Raw genomic sequence first — 14,766 nt, forward strand, 5'->3', positions numbered from 1 at the left:
AGCGTGCGTTCCAGGTGGAACGCACAAGCGGTTTTAAACTTATTTAACCTGTTTAAACTTACATATTGAATTTGTGGATGCATAAAGTGATTTTCTGTATATATATATATTAATAAATGTAAGTGGCTTTTTAGGAAAATATATAGTAATATGGATTAATTAAGGTCTGAGCAGTCTGGACCAATGATACCACTTCTAAGGGTTTAAATACCCAGGAAGTGTTCAGTCCACCACACACCTTGAAAAAGGATCTAAGGAGCAGAAACGCATTGGCGGTATCTAGGACAGACTAATTTCAGACCAACTACGTGAATGAAGGTGCCTGGCCAGCGGTAAAAAGGTGCTGATAACCCGGGAGGTACCTAAGTAACGTTATACGAGCACTATTGGGTGGGCATCTTATGCCACCCCTCTAATTTTGGTACGCACACCTTGACCTAGAATTGTGGTGGATGTGTCATTAGGATTTATTTGATTGGAGCTGTTTTATTGTATTATCTTAATGAACTGTACTTCACTGTTATCCCCCATTTTTGTTCTGTTTGAGGGATATGGACAAGGGGAGATAATATTCTGGAGATAAACCATTTTTGATTTAAAGACTGTAAGAAAGTTGGAAGATTTCCTGTGGTCAGACATCCCGAGTTATTCCAGAAGGGGCACGCATCTGCAAATTGTGAACTTTTATTGTGGACTTTCTTGGAGTGGAGTTGACTATTCCAGCCGGAGCCGCAGCACTATTGAGTTGGAGCGCGGGTTTGAGATTTACTGTTTTTGCATATATTTGCTTGGTTGAAGCCCTTTCTGTTCCACACCAATATAGGAGTGGAGGTGATAACCTGTGTGTTGTTCCTGATTGCGTGTGCCTCTCTAATTTTTAATCACCTTCTTGACACTGTCCTCTTCCTCTTGCCTCTTCTCATAATGTGAAAAGTCCTCAAATATGGAGGTGGTATGTTTGTTGCTAGATATGATTCGGAGAACTTGGCGAGCTTTTTCCAGGGGGACCACCTATCGCTGAAATGATGGGTTTATTAAACTGTGCATGTCCTGTTTATACAACATAAGGGTGGGTGGGAGGTCCCAAGACAATTCCATCTTGCACCTCTTTTTCTTCTTTGCATGATGTGCTGTTTGGGGCCTAGTTTTTGAACAGTGCCATCCTGTCTGACACTGCAGTGACACTCCTAGATGGGCCAGATGTTTGCACCAAACACTTGTGTCGCTTAGCTTAGTCATACAGCCACCTCGGTGCAACCTTTTGGCCTAAAAACAATATTGTGAGGTGTGAGGTGTTCAGAATAGACTGGAAATGAGTGGAAATGAATGTTATTGAGGTTAATAATACCGTAGGATCAAAATTACCCCCAAATTCTGTGATTTTAGCTGTTTTTTTGGGGGAAGGTTTCAAATATCCAGATCCAAAACCACAACCGAAACCCAAAAGGTTGTTTTTGGCAAAACCAATCCAGATCCAAAACAAAAGCGAGGATCCAGATCCAAAACCAAAACACAAATCCCGAAAAGTGTCTGCCGCGCATCTCTAATCTGAACACAGCTCCCATCTCATGGATGAGGAGGTCTGGACATGCAGAAAAGGAAGACCACCGCTCTCGTAGTCTCCGTCCATGACTGTATACATGTTGCATACAGTAGTGTGGTGCGTGCGCAGACTGCATTTATTGGGGCTCATCTGTACTGCACACCTGACACCCCTCACGCGTCACAGTCACCGGTGAGACTTGCAGCAGCTCCACCCTTCTTCCCAACCTCCCAGCCTCCTGGAGTCTATAAAAAAATAAATGTATTAGCAAAAATGACTAAAGGATTTGGTGTAAGCTTAATGTTTATGGGAACTGGGTCCCATCCAAAACACATAGTCCTGGTACACAGAGAACATGTGTATTGGCTCTTGGTTTATAAACCTGAGGACAGTTGTCTGGCTGAAGAGAGGACAAGTGGAGGCACCAGATTTACAGGTCAGTGAGAGATTTCATTTCAAGGAGATTTACGAACCTATTAATGACCGTGGTCCTTAAGAAAGGATTTCCCATTTCCACTAATTACGGCAATACTGTAGGATGATTTATCAATAAACAATGGCTGCCACAGCCGAGCGATGGTGGGTTCCCTGCGGTGCTGGCTTGCGCAGTTATTGCATCACCAGCCGTTTGGGGTTCCTTATACATACACATAACCTGTCACAATACACAGCAAGGTTTTAATATAGAGTACGGTCTGAAATACCATTAATGATGTCTCTTTGTACAATGTGTTTACAGGACTCTTGGTCTCTTCAGATCCTTCCCTTATATATTTATATATATATTTATATTATATACTCACAATGCAAATGGTACACTATGTGCAGAAAGCACCATACTGTAGATCTTAAGTCACATTGGAATACACAGGACTTTTACACTATCTCATGTCAAGAATTAGAGACACACACATACATAAATAAGTATTTATTAAGACCAATTTTTCTTATGCAAGTCATAGCATTTATTATTTTATTTTTTCACATTTAATTTAGTTATATACACATAATAGTGATTTCTTTCTTTTCTCTTTTTAAGGATATTTATGTACACATAAGTTTTAATAATTACTTTACAATTTGTCACATACAATACCTAATGTAAACCATGATTAGTGGCAATGCATTATTATTAGATGATATGAATATATTACTGAATGACAAGAATATATTATTAATAGAAATTACACTGAATTACAATGATAGCATGTAAATAACAATAAATCAATAGTGTACATATTCACGAGCAGGAGTTTCTTGATGATATATGAGATAAGACACACCTAGAAATAAATACACTAATAATAAAAATCTCTATTAAAATCTCTTTATAACTAATACACTCTGTGTATATGGTTTCAAATAATACCAATTGGTTCCCTATCCCTATAACATTTACAATAAGGTGCAAATTAAGGTACTTCTCTTACGGATATTTTTAAAGCTGTGTTATAATTCATAATCAATATTTACTAATTAATACTCGTATGAGTAGTATACAACTGCATTAGAAGATTAACACACACACACACACATATATATATATATATATATATATATATATAAACACTAAAAAGTAATTATCACCTACAGTATACACAAAAAATAAAAATAAAAATTGTTTATTCACAGATAGTATAAATTGATGAGATGAATGCTCTCAGTATCACATAATTATTGTGACAATATAAACATATACTGCCTGTATAGGAACTTAATTATTCAAGATATACACTCTAATTACATAATGAGATGCGGGGCTGAAATCAATTACATAGAGATACGAGCAGCTCCAACGGACTTCAGTACGTCACCAAATTTGAATGACCTGCAGGATGAACCAATTGGCAGCGGACAGAATAAAAGGATACCACACCCGCTGCCTCAGGTTACCGTGACGAAGCAAATGCGAAACGTACGTAGGATCTGAGCATCCAACGTATCTGTCTCTCATGTCCTACTATATATATAAATTGCATTAATTATACTCACTATTTTAATAGAGATCGTACATTAATATAAAACTATACTTTGGCAGAGCGATATAACGAAACCCTAGGGCAATCATTGTCTCCACAGTAGCGATCCTAGATTACTCAGTAGAATGTGAATATAAGATTGCTCATACACATTTGGATAGTGGGACATTCTATTACACTGAAAGATCCAAAATAAAGGATCTCTCCTACTATGACCTTATGATCCTGGAAAATACGTGTATACATTTGTGCTCGGTTATACAACCACCCAATATAGCGGGAGATCCGTAGATATACAGTGTTTGTGTAGGCGCAATATATTGTAGCAACAGATATTGGATTTGGATTATACAAAACATGTGCTACATGTCTAAATAGAACACATACATGATCCTGCATTAACCGCATAGTTATGTCTGACTATGTAACTATTTGATATAGTGGGGGATTCTTGACTATATAGTGTCATTATATATTTATAGACACTACAATCAGATAACATCTAATTATTGTACAAACTGACCCTGCGTAACACTTGCTATATCTCTAATAATAGATCCAGTGATTAGATTTTGCATAATGTTACCATATCCTGCATGACACCTGCTATATTTCTAATATAACATAATACTAGACCCAGCGGACAGACCACGTATAGTGTTTAGAGGACTCCCGAATATAACGGGATAGATACACACACGGTTAATCATATACCTGTGCAAAAATAGATGTGCTTTTGGTGATTTTATCATGCATGACACATGTATGATGAATTCTTTAATATCTGAATAACATTAAGTATTTTAGTTACCCGATATGGCCTACAATTGAAATGTTTAGTATAAACATCAGACAACAATATATACATAATTGCATATATATATATAATTGCATATACCTGTATACTCAACTCCTACCAAATAACCATTGTCTAGATGAATGGACAAAATAAGGAGGTTATATTGAGTGCAATATCTTTAGATAGAGAGGGTATTAGCATGCTTTATACTATACTTAATGAGGGATTGTAATTTTCATCAAAATAAAGGAAGAAATATTTAAAGGGGAAGGGAGAAAATTCATAGTTACTCAACTTTTGTTTAAGACTTGGTGAGATCTGATACTGATAAGTGAGAGACTTTGAGAAATCAAACCAGATATACAGAGGTTATTTCAACCCTTGAGTCATTCTCAGGGACCAGACACTATTAAGTAGCAATTCTGATATACAGATCACTATTAAAATGTACTCACAAATCTAATTCAACCATACCTGACACTATAAGTGAGAGGTAGATGGACCCTATAGGTGAGAGATGGGTGGTCTTCAGTATGCCGACTGACGGGATCCCGGCGCACAGTATACCAGCGCTGGGATCCCGACAGCCGGTATACCGACACTTATTCTCCCTCGTGGGGGTCCATGACCCCCCTGGAGGGAGAATAAAACAGCGTGGCGAGCGCAGCGAGCCCGCAAGGGGCTCATTTGCGCCCGCCACACTGTCGGTAAGCCGGTGGTCGGGCTCCCGGCGCTGGTATGCTGGCCGCCGGGAGCCCGGCCATTGGCATACCATACTGAACCCGTGAGAGATGATCCATTAATGGGGGTAATTCCGAGTTGTTCGCTATGTTTTTCGTTCGCACAACATATTCGCAAAGTTGCGATTATGTTGTAAAATTGCGAACATCCGCCCCCAACGTACATTTGCTATTTCGTACGCAGTACTACACAAAGTAGGCGTATGCCAAATCACAACACATTAATGCGAATCCATCGCATACGCACACACCTCATTGTAAAAAAACGATCTCATCGTAGATTTACGCATTTCTCATAAATGTGCTAAGGTTTTTGCAAACAAACGCACAGCAATGGTTTTTTTCCCATAATTTAGATGACACCTTGCAATTCAAACTCAGCAAGCGTCCCTCAATTAAAATTCCAATTAGTGTAATGATTGATTGTGTGCATGACCAATTAAGTCTGCAAAGAATACCTGAAGAACACTTTGTAGGCATAATTGGACATTACCATGTTTGTTTTTAAAGAAGTGCAAGAGATGTGTAAACTGTGCCTGACATAAATGTAAATAGCATAATTGTGAGTGGATGTTTAGTGTGTGAATGTGTGTTTACATGTTTATTTTAAAAATAAGCTACTAACTAACCTAATTTGTATGTAATAAATAAGACTAATACTCGTAATTTGTTTGTGTTTTTTTTGTTAGGTAACCAATTTATGCTTTGCAATATGCTTTAATTTTTTAGCATTAAAAACATCACAAGCGCATAACGGTTCAAAAAATATTTTTATTTTGTAAACATATTTTTTTTCTTGTTTTTAAGTTTTATATAAACTGAAATTATTATTATTATTTTTTTTTTAATTAAATTTGACAAATTGTCAACTTCGGCCAACATGGCCTCCAAATGCGCCTTCATCCGGCCAACGATGCCTGCCAGGCTTGTGGGATCTCCAACGGCACCATCTGAAATGCAGAGTAAAAATGCAATTTAAAACATAACTCACATTACCTAATACATCACAATTCCACAAAGCACACTTTCATATAAAATGATATACATCATGGATGTATAAATGACAAAACAGTAGCATACCAACACACAAGCATACTCAGCAATGTTTGTCATAGCAAAATTACAATGTGTAAAAGTCTACCACACCATGATGTACATTTACTAAGATGGGAGTTATATTTAAGATGGGATGTTGCCCATAGCAACCAATCACATTCAACTATTCTTCTAGAAGGTGTTAAATAACTGAAAAGTTATAAGTGTTTGGTTGCTATGGGCAACATCCAATCTTGAATCACACCCCCAAATTAGTACATGTAACCCCATACTGGCCTTCATTCACATCTGGAGTGAAGCAGACTTGTCTTTTGTGCTGTTTGGCCCTGCATCATCACACTGCATATTAACATCTTCAGAAGGACAACATATCCTAGCATGCCCACACTCCCTGAAAGCCTGCCTTACTAAATAAATAAGGTCAAACAGGTTTTGAAAAAGCAAATAAGCATTTTGTGAGTGTAACTTTCACAACATAAATCATTGTGTCGTTAGGCTGGCTAACAAAGTGACTCCTGCGACTTTTTGGTGAAAATATTGCAATACCCCAGCACAATTGTAAAAGTAAAACCACACAAAAAGTACCACTCAGGTCTAAATGTTTTGCATATAATGTATCACATACAAACCCTGTTGTGCAGCAAAACCTGTCGACATAGTGATTATCAACCAGATGTAGACACTGTACATATAATGTTCCGCACACAAATGTGAAGGCATCATCCATACCATGATGAAGAAGACAAGCATTTAACCTTGACAAAAGATTGTCCACAGTACAACACTGCATTTATTTGAATGTGTTTTTTCTATTTTAATTAAAAAAATAAGGAATGTGTGTGAACTTACTCTCGTCTGCCACTTGGCCACCTCCCTCAACTTGCTCTGGGGCCTCTGCTGCCCATTCTGTTGGGGGCAAAGGTGTCTGGCTGGAGGATGGAGGCTGGATGGGTGAGGTTGGCTGGATGGGGGATGGGTGCTGGATGGGGGAAGGAGGCAGGATGGGGGAAGGAGGGTCTAAATCTGTGAGAGGATGGAAGGGGGAGGTCCTTACAGAGGGGGTTTGGGAATGAGAGGGTGAGGGTGGTGGAGTGGTTTTTTGGGACACAGAGGGGGAGGGGGGCAGAGAGGGGAATTGGGAAAGAGAGTGGGATTGGGCTGGAGAGGGGGTGTGGGCTGGAAAGGGGGAGTGGGCTGGAGAGGGGGATTGGGAAAGAGAGTGGGATTGGGCTGGAGAGGGGGTGTGGGAAAGAGAGTGGGATTGGGCTGGAGAGGGGGAGTGGGAAAAAGAGGGTGAGGTGGCTGGAGAGGGGGTTTGGGCTGGAGAGGGGGATTGGGCAAAAGAGGGTGAGGTGGCTGGAGAGGGGGTGTGGGCAAAAGAGGGTGAGGTGGCTGGAGAGGGTGAGGTGGCTGGAGAGGGGGATTGGGCTGGAGAAGGGGGTTGGGCTGGAGAGGAGGATTGGGCTGGAGAGGGGCATTGGGCTGGAGAGGGGGAGTGGGCTTGAGAGGGGGAGGGGGAGACAGAAGGGGATGGGGCTTGAGAAGGGGACTGTTGTGGCCTCCCAGCACCAGCACCTTGCCGTTGTGCTCGCCCTAGAATGACATATGTAATATTTAGGTTTTAACATATACATTTATAAGATCAGCATATTCCTATTACTCTGTTCTGAACCATGTTAAAGAGACAGGGGTAACATTACTAAGTTAGTAAAATGTTTATACTGGTGATGTTGCCCATAGCAACCAATCATATTATACATAAACTTTCTTAAGCAGCTTCTATCAGATAATATATAGAATCTGAATGTTTGATATAGCCAACATCACCAGTTCTCAAAACCATCCACATTTTAAATAAAAATCCACTGAGCAGGTTATTGGGTTCAGTTGTCAGCCTGTGTAGCAATTATGCACAGCAACATACAGTCAGTACCATACCTCCCAACATGCCCCTCTCCAGGAGGGACAGAATGATCTGCTCCTGCACTTCCCTCTTAATTTATGATTGCCATCACCTGTGCTGAAACACCTTTATTCCATAAATTAAGTGAAAAGTCCAGAAGCAGAGTATTCTGTCCCTCCTGGAGAGGGTCATTTTGGGAGGTATGCAGTACTGCTTGGCCTACCCACACACACTCATGTTTATTGTAAGTGTGCTAATTTTCACACTCTCACTTAGTGAAAGTATGCAAAGGTTATGCTTAAAATCCGTCATGTAATGAAATGTTACTTACTGCGCCCACGTAGGGTCCGGATTTGTTGTCGCAGCTCCGCCAACAAGTCCGGCGTACGCCTGCGCAGGTCGCTCCAGCGTCTTTCGAGCTGGATCACGGACCTCCGGCTGCGGACGCGGGTCCTTAACAAGCGGCGGACCTCCGCGTAGGCCTCGCGCTTTACCCTGTTTGGGACAAAGGGCCCTGCGCGGCCTACGCGGCGGTCCATAACTGCTACTAAGATGCGCAGCTCGCGGCGCGTGAATGCTGCTGCGCGCATCATGGCAATGGCGTTTTCCATATATGGGCTTATATTTATAGTGTGTGTTCGCATGTGATTGGTGTAAAATCTATGCTGTCATCTAAATAAACTTTATTGCTTTCTGCAGTGCTGTGAAGGGCAGATGGGGTTAGTTCGCTAAAGCGGAAATTCGCAGTCGCGGAAGAACATGAAAATGAAAAATCCTACCCTCACAATTCCACACACACACACACACACACACACACACACACACACACACACACACACACACACACACACACACAGTCACATTTTTTAAAATATTTGATACAATCTGTGTACTCACCACATTTGGCATGAACAATCAGCTGCACAGTCACAAAGTTTACAACATTTAGTATCATATGTTGTGTATTTTGAATTGAAAACATGAAGAAAAAAAAAACGTAATTACACCAATTTAGCAACGTAAATATATATTTTTTTAAAAAACAAAATGTATTAAAATACATTGTAAGGTTAACATGTTAGAATATTTACAGAAACAACTAATAATATATTCACACACACCAAAACAATTACACTATGAGCTTTCAATAGCTACCTAAATGACATCAGAGCAAACTGAACATAAACATACAGTGACTTTGTTATAAATTTATTAATTATTGATAAAAATACTTTACCTGAAATAATCACGAACAATGCGTGTCCTTACTTGATTTCCCCTCCGGGAAACACTCCCCCCACCGACTCGCAAACCAACCCTTGGCTCCTCATCAGGCAATTCCTCTGTTTGAGGAATCTCCACGCGACTCCTTACAGCGATGTTATGTAGGATAGCGCACAGGACCACAATTTTACTTACCATCTCCGGCGAATACATGATGTTGCCACCAGTGCGGTGGAGCACACGAAAGCGGCCTTTAAGGACACCAATCGTGCGCTCCACCAGCTGTCTAGTGGCAGTAAGCGCGGAGTTAAATGCCGTCTGTGGTCCTGGCCTGGGCTTACTGTAAGGAGTCATGAGCCAGGGGGTGCAAGGATATCCACGGTCTCCTGTTTGATGAGAAGAAAAGAAAATAATTAGAATATTAAAATTTAAAATATTATTGTAAGAAAAAAACCAAAAACACTCACCCAATAACCACATGTCTTGTCCTTCCATCGATCTTAATCTCTGCCATATCCCTGATTGTCTAATGACATGGGCATCATGGGAGTTCCCCGGGAACTTAGCATTCAGGGACAGGATCTGGAGGGATGGCCCACAAACAACCATTACATTAAGAGAATGAAACAGTTTCCTGTTTCTATAAATTTCTTCATTATGTCTTGGTGGTACAATAGCTACATGTGTGCCATCCACAACCCCAATAACATGTGGGAAGCGACTATCACCTTCCTCAAATTGCCGCTTCACCACATCTAGGGCCCCAACATCCAAAGGCATAGCAATAAATTGCTTAACTCGCTTAATGAAAGCCTGGCTAACACGCCGCAGGACCTTACTGAACTGGCCCTGCGACATGCCAACCAGATCTCCCACCACATGCTGGTATGAACCAGTGGCAACAAAATGTAACACAGCAAGGAATTGTGTCAATGCTGGGATTGCTGTAGGATACCTAATGGATTGTTCTAGATCACTCTCTATTATGGAGAGAGTGTCTAGGATTAGATGAGGTGGCAGCCTGTATCTGCGCAAAACAACATCATCAGGCATCCCAAAAAGAAGGACACGGGTATGGAAAATTGGAGGCCTAGCACGCCTCCGTTGCCTTGGATGATGAGGAGCCGGTTGTTGTTGGAGGGCTTGCGGCGGTTGGGGTGGGAGTGGTTCTGTGGGTTGGGGTGGTATTGCTTCCGCCCCAACATGGATAGACATCACCAACTTAAAAAGAAGGTAAGAATCATGACACCATAATATTCATAAAACCATAAACATTGTCAACCATAGTTAAAAAAAAAAAAGTGTATGGGTGTTAATTTACTGCTTGTGCGTACTCCATTTCTAAAATAAAACAATAGGATCAAAACAAATAAAAAAACTCAAATTAGCTAATTCTCCCCAACATAGGTTCACATCACAAAGTAATACACAAAAATGCAAAACAACACTACCCATTTAATGAATGCAACAATCTAGATTTTTAAAAAACATTCTTAGTATTTTTGTGAAAACAAATACAAATAAAAAAAAACAACAACACATATGCTACATTAAAACGGGTGGTCTTCATTTTCAAATACATCAAAAATCAGACATACCTTGTAAAAAAAAAAAATGCTTAAAAACAAAACAAAAAAAGACACTTGGCTTCCCAAATTAAATTTTAAAGAGACACCTACAAGAGACAGAGAAGGAGTCTAAGAGATCATATAGACACTTACAACAAACTGCAGGACACACTGAGATAGGCTACTTACCTGCTCAATATGTGGATTAAGCCAATTGGCTACAGGAAAAATAAAAAATATAGCACACTTGGCTTCCCATATTAAATTTTAAAGAGACACCTACAAGACACAGAGAAGGAGTCTAAGAGATCATATAGACACTTACAACAAATAGCAGGACACACTGAGATAGGCTGCTTACCTGCTCAATATGTGGATTAAGCCAATTGGCTACAGGAAAAATAAAAAAAATAGCACACTTGGCTTCCCAAATTAAATTTTAAAGAGACACCTACAAGAGACAGAGAAGGAGTCTAAGAGATCATATATACACTTACAACAAACAGCAGGACACACTGAGATAGGCTACTTACCTGCTCAATATGTGGATTAAGCCAATTGGCTACAGGAAAAATAAAAAAAAATAGCACACTTGGCTTTCAAAATTAAATTTTAAAGAGACACCTACAAGAGACAGAGAAGGAGTCTAATAAAAAAATTAATTTGTGTGAACAATATAACATACACACTATAAAGTACAGGTAAAAAAAAACACATATGCCATAATAAACCATTTATATATCAAACAGATATCCTCCAAAATACATAAACCCAGTTCCATTGCACAACCATACATACTTGGCTTGATAATTGACTAATGTAGTAATACTAACAAAAGAAACTTAGCCAAAAAAACGCACTACGCAACACAAAATGTTAAAAGTGAATAAATGGCCATCTGTCTGCAAGACAATGCAAAAATAACTCACTCTGCAAATTTGTTCCAAACACGACCACCTTCTATGAGACCACAAAGCAGCTTCATGCATCATACACCCACTCACACAGGCTGCAATCCAGGCTCTTAAATAAGCAGTACAATCAGTCACATAATTAGCATAATTTACACCTGTGTAAATTTACGCTACGCACGCAGCTATAAATAGCTACACACCTGTGCGCACAGACATGCCACTAGCAACATGGCTACTCGTGAGGAGTTGGCAGCAGAGCTGGACCGCGTGCAGCAGCAGGTGTCCGCATTGACACAAAGATGCATAGCATTGCGTCGGCAGATGCTGGAATCCGCCTCCGCGGATTCTGAAGAAGCAGGACTCAGTACTAGAGACATTCTAGTAGTTAAGAGAGGATACCCTGCCAGACAGACATACTGGGGTAACTGAGGGAGATTCAGCATTAGCCGCACAAAATACACAAGCAGCTAGTGAAGAGGAAGATGGTGAGGAGGAACAGGAACAAAGCTCACAGGCTACTTCAAGGAGAAGAAAAAGGCAGCCCGCATTCACTAAGAGGGAGTTGCGTGTTTTGGTCACACAGGCCATGTCAAAAATACATAGAGGACCAAAAAACATGGGTGTTGCAACCAAAGATAGAATCTGGAGGGACATCACTCATTCTGTGAATGAAGTCGGCTCTATAGTCCGAACATCACAGGAAGTTAGAAGACGGTAAGTGTATATTGGCAGTCCATTATCTGTGCAAAGTATTCTTAAAAAACCAAATGCATAACATGTGTCCTAGATATTAGATGTGATGTTGCCTATAGCAACCAAATGCATAACATGTGTCCTAGATATTAGATGTGATGTTGCCTATAGCAACCAAATGCATAACATGTGTCCTAGATATTAAAGCAGGTATTTATTTATTTTCTATACCTTGCCCCTATTTTTCCAAACATATGTAGTTGGGCCGACTTCAAATCCCGCCTGAAGGGCAAGAGGTCTGCGGAGTGGAATGCCTCGAGGGCTACAGGGGGAGGACCAGCTGCCACTGTGGAGTAAACAGATCTGGAGGAGATGGCGATGGACTGTGTCAGTTATGAGGAGGGGTTAGGGGTGTCTCATATGGACACGGACCTGCCTGAAATACTGACGGCACATGACTTGCCAGGTAAGTTTACACACATATTTGTATTGTTTAATTGTTTTTGTTACAAAAGTCTCATATTGTTTTTTTCTACTCTTTTTCCACACATTCTTCAATTTGCTTTGCACATAACACAGCACAGGGGGGTGAGCAGGTAGAGTCACAGGAGGGTTATGTGGCTGAGGCTGAGGTGGAGGGACCTAGTGTGTCTGCCAGTGTGGGACCACAAATCCCACCTATCCAGATTCCAACTGCCCCCCCCCACCCAACCCTCTGCTATCCCGGAAATCCTGCTTGAAATAGCTAGGTATGGTGAGAGCCTAAATGCTTTTCAGGACAGGATGCTCCGGGAGGTAAGCCAGATAGCTGTCCGGCTCACTGAGCACAGAACCAGTGTGGAGCAAGGTGTAGCTCAACTCTGCCAAGGTCTGGCAGAGATCAGGCAGGGACAAGATCAACTTGCCTCCTCATTCAAAGACCTTGCAAATTCCATCTTGCAAGGGCTCCAGGCCATCGCTGTCTCCCTTGCCCACAGTGGCAGAGAGCCAGCCACATCGGCTCCCTCCCCTGCCCCTGCCCCTGCCCAGGAAGAACATCCCACTGGGCAGGGCCCACGAAGGTCGCTCCGCAGGCCAAGCCAAGAAGAACAGCATCAGGCGGGGAAAAAAAAAAAAGAAAGTGATGTCTCTCCAGATGGGCAGCACCCATGTTTTTCATGTTGTCTCTATGTATTTTTTGTGTTGGCTTGTGTGGCCAGAATGGCTAACTCCCTCTTAGTGAAAATATACATTTCTGTTTTGATATATTGTAGCCTGTGAGCTTTTTTTCCTGTACACCAGAGCCATCTTCCTCTTCCTAGCGTGCTGTGTATTGTTGTGTTTGTGTGCTGGCTCCTGAATCTAACTCAGTTCCCCAAAAATATATGTCTGGCTGGGTGTTTACACCATATTATTTATTTACATTAAAATTATTATTTTGTCAGAAGATGGAGTTTCCCTAGTACTGAGTTCTGCTATGTGATTTGTGTCAGTGGCATCTGCTTGCTGCTTGGTCCATCTTTGCCTGTGATACTCACCTGTAGCCATGTTGTTTGGACCACTGAATATATTTTTGCAGTAATAAAAAAAAAAAAAAAAAAAATTTGTTTCTGTACTTTATTAAAGTTAATGCATTATGTTAATCATAGCCCAGTAAAGTTTAGCAAGGCATATAGACACTTTGGGAACAAGGGAACAACCCGAATAATCATACAAGCATTGCATCTTTCAAAATGCAACAGGTATGCCTTGCACAACACTTTAATGGCCATATGAAAATAGTATTCACAACTAGGTTTTTGGGTTACTATGGGCAACATGACATAATATTAAACATTGTCAGATATTCTAACAAAAGTTAAAAGTTTTATTTAAGGGAAAAATTAAGTGTATGCTGCATTATGTTGGTCCTGATATTTGTGATATACAAAGGGAACATTTTATGTAGTTTAGATGTTGCTGATGTAGTTTTTAAGTTTGGTTAATTCAGCTTGTTTGCATTTGGTAGTATTTAAGACATTAAAACATGCACTTTACATCAATGTTTAGCTTAAAACTTGGCCAAAAAAAAACCACCTTATTTGGCAGCGTGACAGATTTATAGGTGCTTACAATAAACATGTAATGTGTCCACACAATTGCTGTTTGCAGTACTTCAGCAGAGCAGTGTTTAGGAAGTAATTGGGCAACAGATGAATGGGCTCTCCAATTAACTGCTAATTATTGCACACACACTTGTAACACTACTTCGCAAATGCTGAGTAACTGCAGAGCTACTCGGATGCTGAGTCAAGATTGCGAAGATTTGCTATGTTAAGTTTAACATCGAAAACGCATTTCTGCTAAAAACACGCCTACTGCTAGTTGC

The 14,766-nt window shown here is 40.5% G+C and overlaps 1 protein-coding gene across 7 annotated transcripts in view; it reads left to right on the forward strand.

Annotated features, from left to right (window-relative positions):
• Positions 1 to 1,883: 1,883 nt before the first annotated feature.
• LOC134927086 (cytochrome P450 2F2-like) overlaps positions 1,884 to 14,766 on the forward strand; it is a 322,012-nt gene continuing 309,129 nt past the window's right edge. For 4 of the 7 annotated variants that reach the window (XM_063921085.1, XM_063921092.1, XM_063921088.1 and 1 more), the window contains exons 1-2: positions 1,925 to 1,979; positions 12,680 to 12,885. Coding sequence is in view for 2 of the 7 variants with exons in the window: in XM_063921091.1 (XP_063777161.1) it covers positions 12,874 to 12,885 (12 nt within the window). In the remaining 5 variants the exon portion in view is untranslated. Of the gene's footprint in view, positions 1,980 to 12,679; positions 12,886 to 14,766 lie in introns of all 7 variants that reach the window. The other 3 variants (XM_063921090.1, XM_063921087.1, XM_063921089.1) reach the window with 3 other exon arrangements.

Source organism: Pseudophryne corroboree, chromosome 5 (assembly GCF_028390025.1).
Source record: "Pseudophryne corroboree isolate aPseCor3 chromosome 5, aPseCor3.hap2, whole genome shotgun sequence".
Taxonomy (NCBI): domain Eukaryota; kingdom Metazoa; phylum Chordata; class Amphibia; order Anura; family Myobatrachidae; genus Pseudophryne; species Pseudophryne corroboree.